This window comes from Pieris brassicae, chromosome 9 (genome assembly GCF_905147105.1).
Source record: "Pieris brassicae chromosome 9, ilPieBrab1.1, whole genome shotgun sequence".
NCBI classification, from domain to species: Eukaryota; Metazoa; Arthropoda; class Insecta; order Lepidoptera; family Pieridae; genus Pieris; species Pieris brassicae.
In genome coordinates this window covers 11096973-11110441 of record NC_059673.1, presented here as the reverse complement: position 1 = coordinate 11110441, position 13469 = coordinate 11096973, and the positions used below count along the sequence as shown (strand labels likewise).

General features: G+C 32.4%; 1 protein-coding gene across 3 annotated transcripts in view; it reads right to left on the bottom strand.

The window, feature by feature from the left end:
* Positions 1 to 13469, bottom strand: part of LOC123714502 (ammonium transporter Rh type B-B) — a 47487-nt gene that overhangs the window by 19880 nt on the left and 14138 nt on the right. For all 3 annotated transcript variants that reach the window (XM_045668772.1, XM_045668770.1, XM_045668771.1), the window contains exons 3-5: positions 6883 to 7074; positions 3769 to 3911; positions 702 to 864 (exon numbers count right to left, since the gene is read on the bottom strand). In XM_045668772.1, coding sequence (XP_045524728.1) covers positions 702 to 864; positions 3769 to 3911; positions 6883 to 7074 — 498 coding nt within the window. The remainder of the gene's footprint in view (positions 1 to 701; positions 865 to 3768; positions 3912 to 6882; positions 7075 to 13469) is intronic.

Genomic DNA, 13469 nt, shown 5'->3' with positions numbered 1-13469 from the left:
TACATGTAATAAATTGGAAACCAGACGGAACTTACAGTTGGTACTGAAAGTCTTGTGTCAGTGTGCAACCCAAGTGTACTACAAGAACTGGGTTTCTTTGTACCTATGGGATATGTGCGATGGCGAAGGCCTAGGTTATTTGCAAGGGTCAGAACCAGTCTTGCTCAGATTCCCGTTATCAAAGACATTGCTACCTACTAAATGCTGTCTCCGACACTATCAACATATTTATATGTCCGCAGAGTGAATTTTCAGTAGCGATATTGTGTAAATTTTTATATTATATACTTTATTATATTTTTGTCAACATTATTGTATTGTGTAAACATAATGTATCTATTTCTGTAATAAATAAATAACTGTTCACCTATATTTCATTACGTAACGTACGTGCTTTAAACTCGTTAAATAAAATCAAGCAATTACGAAAAACAATTGCCGTCTAAGAAAGAAAAGCTTAACGTGTAAGTTGTTACAAAAAAACATTACAGACGACTTATGATACACACTTTTTATGTACGTATTTAATAAGGTGCTTAATGATTTCTATTTTGTATACTTCAAAAAACCTTTCAACTTATGTATCCTACAAAATATAAATTTTGAAAATAATCCTTTCATTACATTATATAATTTTAATAATTTATTTCTCAGTTAAGTGTTATGTTTAGAAACGTTGTCAATAACCTTAAAATACATACCAATCATGGCTGTTACATCCGAAATATAGCTCGGGCCATTCAGGTCGACTACATTTTCCGCAGTTTCAGATTTTGTTTTCTTCCCTTTCAGAGCCAAGCTCACACCCAGGCCGAAATAAGCCCCAAACGCATGAATTGCAATCGATCCACCGACGTCAGCTGCCTTTAGGGAAATTAAATGGTTGTCAATATCTTTGAGCCATCAAACTAAAAAACTGTTAGATATAAAAGAGATTTTTTAAAATATTATATAGTTAGTACAGTAATACATAGTCATTATATAGATAGTGATTAAGCACTTCGTTTTCAATACTAAGATTATGTATTTCAATGTAAGTCCAGACCTTTTCTATGGACACCACTAACCCTTGCTTAAAACGGTATGTTTTAAACCCAAAAGTGACGACGTTTGTCAGGCACAGACAGCTGATTACCCACTAGCCGATAATAGGCCTATAATATTACCTGTCACACAAAATGAACATACAAAGCATAGTACGTGGGTAACACTGAAAATGTTTAGAGCGGGCCAATTAGAAACATTGCTAATGAAAACTTTTTTGAATTTCAGTTTTAGAACTCTTTAACCTAATGTAGTGTATTGCATTCATTTGTCATTTGTTTTTGTGAATTGGGGGCAAATCTAAAACTCTTGTTACACGTTAAAATGAACCTAACGCGAGAAAATTTTCGGTCAATGATTTATTATGACTTTCGTTGTGGGCTTACTCAACAACAAAGCTATGATAGGCTGCTATTAGCATTACTTAATGAAGCCCCATCTCGTGCCACTATTTACAATAATTGGTTTAACGAGTTTAAGCGTGGACGTAGCAATCTCAATAATGATCCGCGTGAGAGACGTCTTTTAACAGCGACCACTAAAGATAACATCAGTGCTGTGGAACGCATAATAGAGGAAGATAAGAGAGTAACCTACCAGCAGATGCGGTAAAGCTTAGGAATTGGTATGAATCAAGTTCAAAAAATATTACATGAACATTTAGCCGTCAGGATGCTTTGTACCAGATGGATTCCCTATACTTTAACTGACGACCAGAAAAACCTTCGCATGAACTGGTGAATATTTGACTATGGAAAATGTCGAGATTATGAGTCATCCGCCATGCAGTCTTGATCTGGCGCCCTGTGAATTTCTTTTAAACCCAAGAACTAAAGATAAAATTCGAGGTATTCGCTTTACAAGCATTGAAGATGCGGTGAAAGCGTACGAAAATGCCATAGAAGAGACCGCTATGGAAGCATGGGCCCTCTGTTTTTCTCAGTGGTTCCATCGAATGCGACGATATGAAGAGAGGAACGGAGATAACTTCGAAAAACAATAAAAGTATTGGCAACTTTCTACATTAAGCCGTTTTTCATTTTCTAAACATTTTCAGTGTTACCTAGGTGTAATTGAATTTAGTTTAATCAAGAAATCTTTCCTGATATAAAAAAGAGAATTGGAATGGCGAAAGATGACTCCTTAGCCAATCTCCGGAAGAAAAGAGAAACTGTAATTGATAACACGTGATCGCAGACGTTCGCCAACGAGACGGACCGCTAAAGAGGAAGAATTTTACCGGCAACGCACTCGCGAGAGAGCGCCCCTCTCGCATTGATAATGTCTCTAAGAGGATCAGGTAAGTCTTTTCCCGCTTGCCACCTGTTTCTTAAAAAAAAAGACGTATCCCTCAAAATTATACACCATTATAAAGTTATAAGTGGCGTAGGACAGAAACCAGTGGAAGCAAATTATTTGTGTCAGAAGGGTCAGGTTGAGTTGGAACTGTCTGCGATACACAGGTATAGAAAGAGAGACTGAGAAGCAAATCTAAATTGGCGCTAATCAGAAAAAATGTATCGTGGACTAGATTTTATTTAAAACGAAGACATACATTTTGATATATATATGTCGATATAATGGATTTTTTTCTCATATATGTTTAATATACAAAATATGATAAATATTTTTTTAAATATATCCTATATAATAATATATACAAATAATTATATCCTATAATTTTAAGATAAATGACTGAATGAACTGAATGAGATATACGTTGTTGTCGAAGAGTCGAAGAATGATTTATGCAATTAATCGTGATTAAATATGTTCTCAATAGGTTGAAGGTGAAGACGTTATTATCTGCCTTATTATTCAAGTCTGTTCAAGTCAATTATTAACCAATCAGAAGTTAGAAAAGTCTTTGAGTAGGTTATATAATAATCTATATACACAATCTGATACTTATCATTGTTATGCCAATTTAACAAAGAGATCCATACATCCATATAAAAATGCTTTAACAAACAATACAGCTTTATATGACGTTTTGAGGATATATTTTTAAAATCAAATATCATTTTTACCATACGTTTTCCTTTGTTCGGTGGTATACCAATGAAAGAAAAATATTATGCTCTTGTGTATACAGTATACATGTTTTCGTGTACATCGTTTGCGTTCGTTAAGCCGTGTCGTTTCCAGTTTTTGCAAGAATTTTGAGGTATGTTTTTCTACCGTTTATTAAGCTTTTCGCATTTTCCATTTAAATTTTGAAACGTTATAATATTGCATCATAGTAGTGAACTTTCACTATGTATAACGAATCTTTAAAACGTATTATATACCTTGCTACGCTATATATTAATAAGAAAAAATATTTAGATGTGACGTTTTGAGTATATATTATTTTATAGACCTGTGTTTCACGTCATACATGTATTTTATAAATAACAAAATATTGTGATAAATCCTTCTGAAATCGCTTGTTCACTATTGACTGATGCTCTATGTTGTGATAAATATAATTGTAAATAGCCTATCTGTTCCGTGGTCTTTAAAAGGAAAGTTATTTGTTAAAAATATGTTTTACTATGTCGCTGTTGACAAGCTACAATAGAAAACAATGTCTATATCTGTATCGGTCCAATAAAATTAAGGAACTGAGTCTACTCAGTGAACAATCCCGGGGTCGTGAGAATATAATATATATAATTTAAACATATAGCTGTATTTACTAATAGAAATAAATTCTCTATATAATTTAATTAACGAAATTACTTTAAATACATCCGCAACCAGCCAGAAGTTGAAGCAACCGACGGCTGTTTCAATAATAGCTATGAAAAGCAGCTGAAGTCCACTTGCGACTCCAAGGACGGCACCAAATGTGATCAAAACTGTAGCTGACATTATATCTGCCTCTGAAAATTAAAAAAAGGCATTTTTATTAAGAAATAAACTTTAAACACACCGATGTTTTATTTATGTGTGCAAAAGGGCTGGAGGCTCATATTGCCATCATCACACTCTAAATGCCAGAGGGCTCGCGAGTGCGTAGCTGGCCTTTTATAAATTGGTACGTAGTTCTGGAAGGACCCTTAGTTGAATTGGTTCGGAAATACTTCAGTGGGCAGCAGCTTCGGTTACCGATATTCAAATTGGCTTCACAGAATCATTATGCTCTTGTATATTACACGATTATTACTCAATGAGTTTATTAGTTGCCTATAAAAATAGTAATTCTCTTTACTCTGTGATATTTGTTGTAATTTGTCAATCTTACAGTAAATTAGTTTTTGATATTTGACCAATTAATTGACTTATGATTATTCCCAACAGTAAAAAAGTTTCACTCAAGTAAAAACCAAACTGAGAGGGACTTATCTTCAATTAGTTTCAGTTTGTTATGCTTACAAAGAAACAAAGTATATGAGTGTGATTGAATTACAAATATAGATCAAATAAAATTATAGATGCATACATTTTTATAAAGGAATAAGCAAGTAAGCTATTTTAGGAGAAAAACATCAAAAAAGAGATTCTCAGCGATATAATTATCACTTTAATATAAGCGAAAATATTTATGATAAATGTTGGTAATATATATTAGACTTGACATGTAACTTTGAAAATGCAATTTACGGGTTTACGCAAGATATTAAAGTCTAATTTGTACCGAATTTAATGTATCTAAGTTTAATATTAAACTTTATACTTTATATTTTAGTTCAAATAATTAAATATATTGTATTTGACTTTATGGCTATTGAGTCAGCTCTGTTTAAGAAAGTTAATTTTACAGAAAATATCTGATACACAGGTCGTAGGTACGATCCCCGGCTGTGCACCAATGGATTTCTTTCATAGGAAAGAAACTCATTTAACACTCACTCGTACGGTGTAGGAAAACATCGTGAGGAAACCGGCTTGCCTTAGCCGTAAAAAGTCAACGGCGTGCGTCAGGCACAGAAGGCTGATCATCTGCTTGCCTTTTAGATTAACAAATGATCATGAAACAGATAAAGAAATCTGAGGCCCAGATCTAAAAAGACCGTAGCGCCATTGATTTATTTATTTTATTTTTTATCCAATGCACAGTACGAAATGAATGACATAATTTTGTTTTATACATTTCATTGAATCTGAAGTCGAATTTAATTTCAGGGAGAATAATTTGGAAAGGACGCCGGAGTCTAATCATCTATATTGTACTGAAATTCATCAAGAAGGCAAAGCTAAATATGCCTCTTGCCACAATACTTTAAATTAAAGGCTCTATCGGTCTTATTACAATTTAATATTAAAACAGACAAATAATACAATTTAGCTATTTTTTTAAAGAGGTAGTTAGAGGCCACGGATATCCATTTACTACAATACTGACACATCCCATTCCTTTATTTTACTATTATATTATTTACTCTTACATAACTGGTGACTTTGAACTCCTCTATTGCAAAAAAAATAACGAACGAACGAAAATGAATAACGAACACGTGCACACGCCAAATCTGTCCCTTTTAAAATTAAGACATCAGAGTACTCTTTATAATGTCCAAGCCAAGCAATTAAAATAACCTTTTTCCAACAGAAAGTATTCGGAAGCGAAACAGAAATAAAGCAATTAGCTTGGAACTCAAGAACACATGGGTAACCGTATGCGGTAAGCTTGTTTGGAATTATACAAAATTTGCTTGTTTTATATCCCACACACAACCCGATTATTGAATGGTAAAGGGATGAATTCGAATTGTGGTTTAAATATTCACGGATGATTTCAAATTTACAAGGAATTTCCGTTATTTTTATGTTTTGTGATTTTTGGTTAGTATTCTTTTATAAAGAAGTACTTAAAAGTAAATACTTCCCAATAGTAACTAAGAAAAAGGTGTTGAACTTATGTATCTTACTATGTTAAGTACATACACGGTTGCCAGTCTTGGGCATTATCTCAGACACATCTTTTAAAGTTAAGGAAAGCCAAAAAGGAATGGAAAGAAGCATGGTGGGTGCACTGGGATATCGCAAAAGAACTCAAGAGATAATATTAACAATCAAAGTATAGCACATTATTAAGAAAATAAGACTATTAAAATGGCGCTGGACCGGGCGCAAGATGAGAGATAGGAGGTTGAAATGGACAAAAATTAATACAGAATGGCAACCACGAGATGGAAAAAGGAAAAGAGGATGACAGTGCAGACGATATAAGAGGCACAACTTGACAAGAAGACCTAACATTAGACAATGATGTAAGCAGCTAGAAGAGACCTATGTGTCACAGGACACGCTGATCATCAAAAACTGACACATCTGAGATATTAGCTTGTTTCTTAAGAAGCGAAAATGTAAACGTTCATGTTTTTAAAATTTAAACCAATCTTGTAAATGTTACAATTACCATTCGTATATAGCTGGTTAATTTTATAATCGCGCTAACTTGAAATTCTTAGACACTAAATCACTTTTACCAAAAGTTGACTACTTGATACTGTAAGATCCTGAAATTATTCTCATATTTTCTGCTAGCACAGATTTGTCCTTTCACATAATATTGAAAATGAATATACGGGAAAAAAATATGAGATATTTTAGTTAATTTATATGGTATTATGTCTGGCCTAGTAAGGTTTAGTTCTATGAAAAATTATTACGGGTTAAGAATAAATTTATTTCTCATAAGAATTGCTTACAGTATTCGCTTACTGAGAAATAATATGTAAAATAAAGATTAAAAATTAGAGAGCACAGATGTGGGTATATAAAATAACAAAAGCAGCAACAAAAATGTGGGTAGACATAATAAACTCGATCAGTCAACTAAGAAAAACATAAAACATTGTTCGAATTAGAAAGTGTAAACAAGAAAGTGCAGCGTGTTTAAAAACTTACCCAATAGCAATTTCTTTGTTACGTATATTGTGTTGTCCTTCATATGGTAAAATGATTGGCAGAGTAAAGCCCATTGTATGACGAGCGCTGCAAGGAACCAATTAAAGCCAAGTGCGCTGTAGGAGTATTTCTTCAAGAATGTCATAAGGAAACCGAAACCGATGAATATCATCACATGAGTGTCTTCAAAACCTGAAAAAATATACAATTTATAACGCATACAGCTCTATATCACCTGCATCATACCACATACACACACTCACGTACATACCCACACTTTCACACCATCACCCAACACAGCCGAATTACTTAGTTCAAATGTATTGAATTTTTTATTGATTTGTTCCTTTGAAATGTTTGAACTTTTTTGTAAATATTACGTATTCCATCTGTGGCTTTATATTTAGTATAATTGTTTTTGTTTTAATTTATGTTAAATTTTGGAATACAATACAAATAATTATATCAATATATATTTACAAAAAGCCTCAGTTTGCCTGATTACTTTACCCTGGGTTTATATATAATTTCTTACGATACTTTATGGCGCTTCACTTCGGTGTTCGCCACGGCATTCAACTCAAGGTTAACCATTAGGCTACAATACACGTAACGTATTTATTTATCCAGCCGTTAGAAGACAGTTCTAGTATTATTAAATAGACTAACGGATGTATGTGCCACAACTTACAGTCCTTCAAGGCAAGAGCGTACCAACTCTTAATAGGCCGGCAGTTGCGAGCCTTCTGGCAATGTGAGTGTCCATGGGCAGCGGTATCACTTAGCATCCGGTGCGCCTCCTGCCCGTTTGCCTTCTATCACATTACAAAAAAGGATTCTTAAACACGCCAATCTACTATGCATTCGTGTGTTCGCACGTAACACACTCTGGACAAATTCCAAATTACATTTTAAAATGTCTTGATAAGCTTTAGTACGGTCGCATTTCATACTCAACTATAAAAATTTTGCTGTTTTTAAAAGTGAAACATTGTTTAAGCTAACGCTATAGTAGACATTTTTGTTATTACACAATATGTTAACAAATGTATGTTTAATTTTGAATAGCAATATAACTGATGAGACGGTCTTACATGTCCGGGCCAACTGTCCAATGTACGGATACAACAGGTATAACACTGAACAATCTATGGCAATCAAAGTAGCAGATGCGAACGTAAAAGAAATAAAGTTCAACTATAGGTTATGAGGCTCCATTCTGGAATTTGCTGTTAATGTTATTCAAAACGTTTATAAAGAAATAGGTAGTAAAGCTTAATAATCCGTGTAGAAAATATTTAAAAAAAATGCGTTATTCACGCTAAAACGTCAAATTTAACCCGTGTCTGTAAAGTTAGAAAAACCAGCAGATCAAAAATAATTGAGTTCTAGGAGCACATATAAAAGTTCAATATTCCTTATAGTTTTAGTAAGAGTTCTGGCCATTTATTTCATATTTTTTTATAAGCGTAAAATTCACTGCCAACTGATGACAGCAAAGCATTTCTTCCGGGTTTCAAAAAATTAGGTCTATATTTAAAAAAAAACTGTTTAGAATGAAGAGTGAGAAAAACAAAATATAACGTATTTTTCTTAATTTTTACAAAATTAAAAAAAAAACTGTGTTGTACAGGCATAGAAACTCCGTGATTTATATTAGATGTATATCTAAGCAAAACAGTAAAATAATGAAGCATTGTAATTCTTTATAAATATTAAAGGAAACTATATCGTTTGTATGTGTTGTTTTATTGAGACGTTATGACAATGCTCTACTGTGATCAGGAGGCTGGTAAAACATTTTACGAATCAGGCAGAACTCTTGCTAAAACTATCAGAAACTTCAGAACTATTAAGAAAATTCCATTGTTTTATGCTCTGTTGGTAAGTGTTCTACTATCTTCACATACATGATACCTGATTTAGTAGGTATTCTTCAGTTCTGAGTCTAGCAGATATAGTGATGGGGTTCAAGTACCACATCTTCCCGCTATCTATAAGAGCATGGGATGCGCAAAGGCATTTCCATCTAGGAATAAATAAGCCTTTCTACGTGATCTTACATTGTATTGCACCTCAAACGGGGGGTTACGCGAAACTGCTGCGCCGTTAGTATACAGTCTAAAGTCTAATATTTATACGAAAAAGTAAAAAATATTGTTTGATTCCTGCTATGTAATTGGAGGAAGTATATCTATACTTCATTCAATTACGTCTCATTCGGTGGAAAACGAGAGGACGCCCAGCAGAAACGTAAAACTTGAAATAAAAGAGATAGCGGGGAATTAGTGGAAAATAGTTGACAAAGATTTGAAGGAGACCTTCACTCAGTCGGAGGTTGTATACTAATGTTAAATATAATATAATCCATATTATAGTACTTGAATGTAGGCTATTTTTTAATTTATTATATCTATGTTGCATTTTACCGACAAATAAAAACGACATCTAACCAGTAACAGACCCAAAATATTTATAATTTAAATGTTAAGACTTAGTTATACTAAATTTAACTTATACAACTTGCTCGGAAAGTATCATACTAAAACATGGCAATATTTCAATATAATGTCAATAGTATCTGTCAAATGAGTTAAATAAATTCGCGTTTATGTGCGCAAAGTTTTACATAAACCAAACATATACTCTTTATCAAACATTATATATGTATATACATACAAATATAAGTACAAAGTAAACCTTTGATCAGATACGAAAAATATTAAATGAAAAATTGCTCTCGAAATCGTACAATGATGGTTAATGTGCCTCCGGGGTCTGATGAAAAAAATTATTCACGTGAAAGCATCATCTATACAGTTTTCCAATTTATTGCCCACCGCATTTAGGTACGAAAACCTTTACCATAAAAATATAACATTACATTACTGACTTTGTCTGCCCAGCCTTGTTCGTGCCTTTCTTCAAAGGTCAGTATTTATCACTTCATGCTTCGTACTAAGAATCTGGTAACTTAAATGATCAGAAGCAAGGGATAGCATTGCTAACAGCCTTTTTCAGACAACTTGTGTAAGGACAAAAATTATACTTTGAGGGGAATCAAGAAGAGGGCACTTGTGCCATCCATGTGCCTATTTTATTTTGGTATAGAAGTTTTTTATTCTAGGTAAATGTATACAATGTATACAAAATATTGTTAAAAATATTTTAATTAACTAAGTATAAAAGTATCTAGTCCATTCTTCTCCATACGAAACTATCCGACTATTCTATACAACTAGAGTAATTTTTTAAAATTATTTTATAAGCTATTTGAAATAAATGATGTATATGTGGTACCTTATGAAAATGAACTTACTACAATAAAACAAAACACGAACAAGATAATAACAAATTATGAAAATGTATTGTAACACTTTTTATCTACCTACTTACCAGCAAAAAATACAGCGTTACATTCCATGTAAATTCACTCGATTTCCGTTTGTCTTATTGTCCATGATGCGTTGTTTATTCATGCTCTCAAATAACACGTGTTAAAACGAAGACAATCAAACATTTATGTGTGAAAATGACATGAGAACTTACGAATCGGGCGCTAAACAGATCCATGCAACTTCCTCCCAATCGAAGAAGTCGCATGGGTCCGCCAAACGTTCGCAGATATACAAAAATAATGAAATGTCATAATAGTTCCATATAAAAACACTGTGACTGCAATGTTGTTTCCCAAATATACGTAATTCGCAAATAGATAGAAAATTTATTAATGCCGGTCTTTGAGAGTTCAAAGAGTCGTCAAGAGTCAATATAAATTGTTAAATACAGAACAGAAAAGTGACCGCTTACAGAAAAATGACATTGTGGTCCCTTATTCATTCCCAAGAATCAAAATCAGAAGAATTTTCCAAATTCTGTCTGCAAAGTCCAATCTAGGAGTTCAGGCACCTCTTATTCGAATTCTTCGCAAATATAACAGAATAAACACTATTTATTTACACTTCGTTACACTACAATATAAAAAAATTAACATAGTTAAATCAAAAGGAGGGCAACTGTATATGTGTATTTATCCAGAACTTGATATAATCGGTAGTGGGTTGATCCATTAAAAAAAAAACAGCAATGTTATTGTTATCGTTAAGTGCATATGTGATACCTAAACAGCATTGCTAAGCATAAAATTACGATAAAATTTTCATATCCTATATTTTAGAATATATAACATATACTGTAGTAACATATATGATGTGGTAAACTTTGATAAATAAATGAATAGAGTTGAAAATCACAGGCTTAAATCAACTACAATGAAGGGCGTACAATGGATGAACAGAACTGGCAAATCTCTCCGACGTTCTTTTAAATTGCCAAACGTTTGGTTTTACAAGCTTGTAAAGATACCAAAAAATTTACTTAAAGTAAATCCAATAACTAATAAGTACTTTATTTGTTTCAAGTGGATATGGGATACGTAACTGATCAAGGAACATCTCAAAGTTACAAACTACAGCCTCTTTAAACTTTATCTCAAAGGAATCTGAACTTCGTCTCATCTATATTATACACTTTTGTATAATAAAGTAAGGTAAGACTTAATTTACAACAATATAATCACACGATGACAATAGAGAAATACATTCGTTTGTATTTGAGTTCCGCGTTCATTCAAATATATACACACGGCTGGACATAATTTAATAATACCATATATATTAAATAAAGATATTCTAATATGTGTTTAACAAACAGTTACATTAACAGGGCAAGAGGTATGGTCACACAAATAAAAGAAGACTGTATCTTGCGGCTTCTTGAAATCACGCACGTCTCTCTCAAAAGAACGCTCCGAATGGCCCATGTGTTGTTCATATAACCTTTGTTTTTTTTTTGTAGTCATTTGCATTTTTAGAGAATCGTGCGCTCAGGTACTACTCTATCATCACTAATAGGCGATGATGAGGTCCCGGTTTGCTGCGTCCAAACTATGATCTTTCGTAACATTTGGAACTTTTTAAAAAATATTGTAATGCATTTTAAAGCTATTGTTGGCTTTAAATAAACATTTCTAACTTAAGTGAGTCAAGTACCAAACAATTACTATGGCAAACATTAACTTGTAACACAATCTGACTACATTAGTGGATTTAGTTCCAAAGTTGAACTGTTCATACGATTAATAGGCAAATCAGAAACATAGTAAACTAACTGGAGGACGTGGAAGTTCAAATACAATTAGTTAATAACGTACAAACTTTAATATATGTTTTTACTATTTAATAGTGAAGAAGTTTTGCATTTATTGCAACGAGTATGCACAAACTTGTAATAAGCTTTAATTGAACTTTTTTTATGTGTATAAAAACAAAAATGGAGAGGTTGTTACACTTCTAAATAACAATAATAAAAAGTAAACCAGTTTCAAATAAGACGGAAAACAAAGTTGTGATCAAGTCAATTATTTCTTGTATATCGGTAAATACTACTGTGTTTTAAATTACACCTTATGACTGATATATCTTCTGCGAAATAAATAAACTAAAAAAATATCTTTATTACAACTTACTTCCTAAAATTTATACCCATACCTAAAATTTTGTTAACTTTGATGATTATTCCCTAAGTGGCTATAATATTTTATTCATTAATCATTTCTAACAATATCGAATACATTCAGGGGTTTTTTTGAACCGGTCGAGACAGAAAGTATGTCGTTGCATCGCCATGGGTCGAGCGCTTAGACAATCGACATGATTTTACAATACTAAACCATTTGCTTTTTAAGTACAAACAAAATATTTTATGACTTGTACATTTTATATATTTGTAAGACGGTTCATACAAATGACACTAGTTTCTAAACTACTTTGATAGTTTTAATATTCTGTAAATTAACTCTTGCAACGTGGACTTGCATCCGACAGTATGTCGGACTATTAACAAAGAAATGGAATAAGTGAATGCTCCAGGTTCTTCCAGGTTATCATACCTGGAACGCAAGTGTGTTGTCTTACAAATAGGTCTAAAAATCGTGAATCAAAAGTTATATATAGTCAGTTTTAAACAGGACTACTCCTGAAGTTGCAGGATAAGTTGTAACATTATTGTTGAAATGTGCATAGGTCAAAATGCTACAGTGTAGCAGCTGCTTCCGGCTCAAACTATACTCCACTCCACGAAAATTAGAAAATTTATTAAATAAGTTGGTTACTTTTGAAGGAAATGTCTAGTATATTTATTTATTGCTGAAATTTCAGAGTTCTTTTTCTGTAAAAGCAGATGATTCGTTAAAAGCACTTCTACGTAATAAACTTATAATAATGGAATGAAATAGATTCCATGGTGATACAACGCAAGTTTAAAAAAAACTACTGCAAAAGTTAACAAATAGTATTGATTGATATTTTCAAATAAATAATTATAATTAAAATTTAGTTCGTTCATGTAATGTAAATCAACTTGATTTAAGTTATTTTCTATTCTTACAGTAACATAATGGTAATGTAAAAGCAAAGTTTTTAATACAATAATTTAACTATTTACATACCAAAAAAATAATTTCTTTATAACAATAATTAGATCTCACGTACAATAGTATTATGGATGGATGGACATTATCAGGTAAA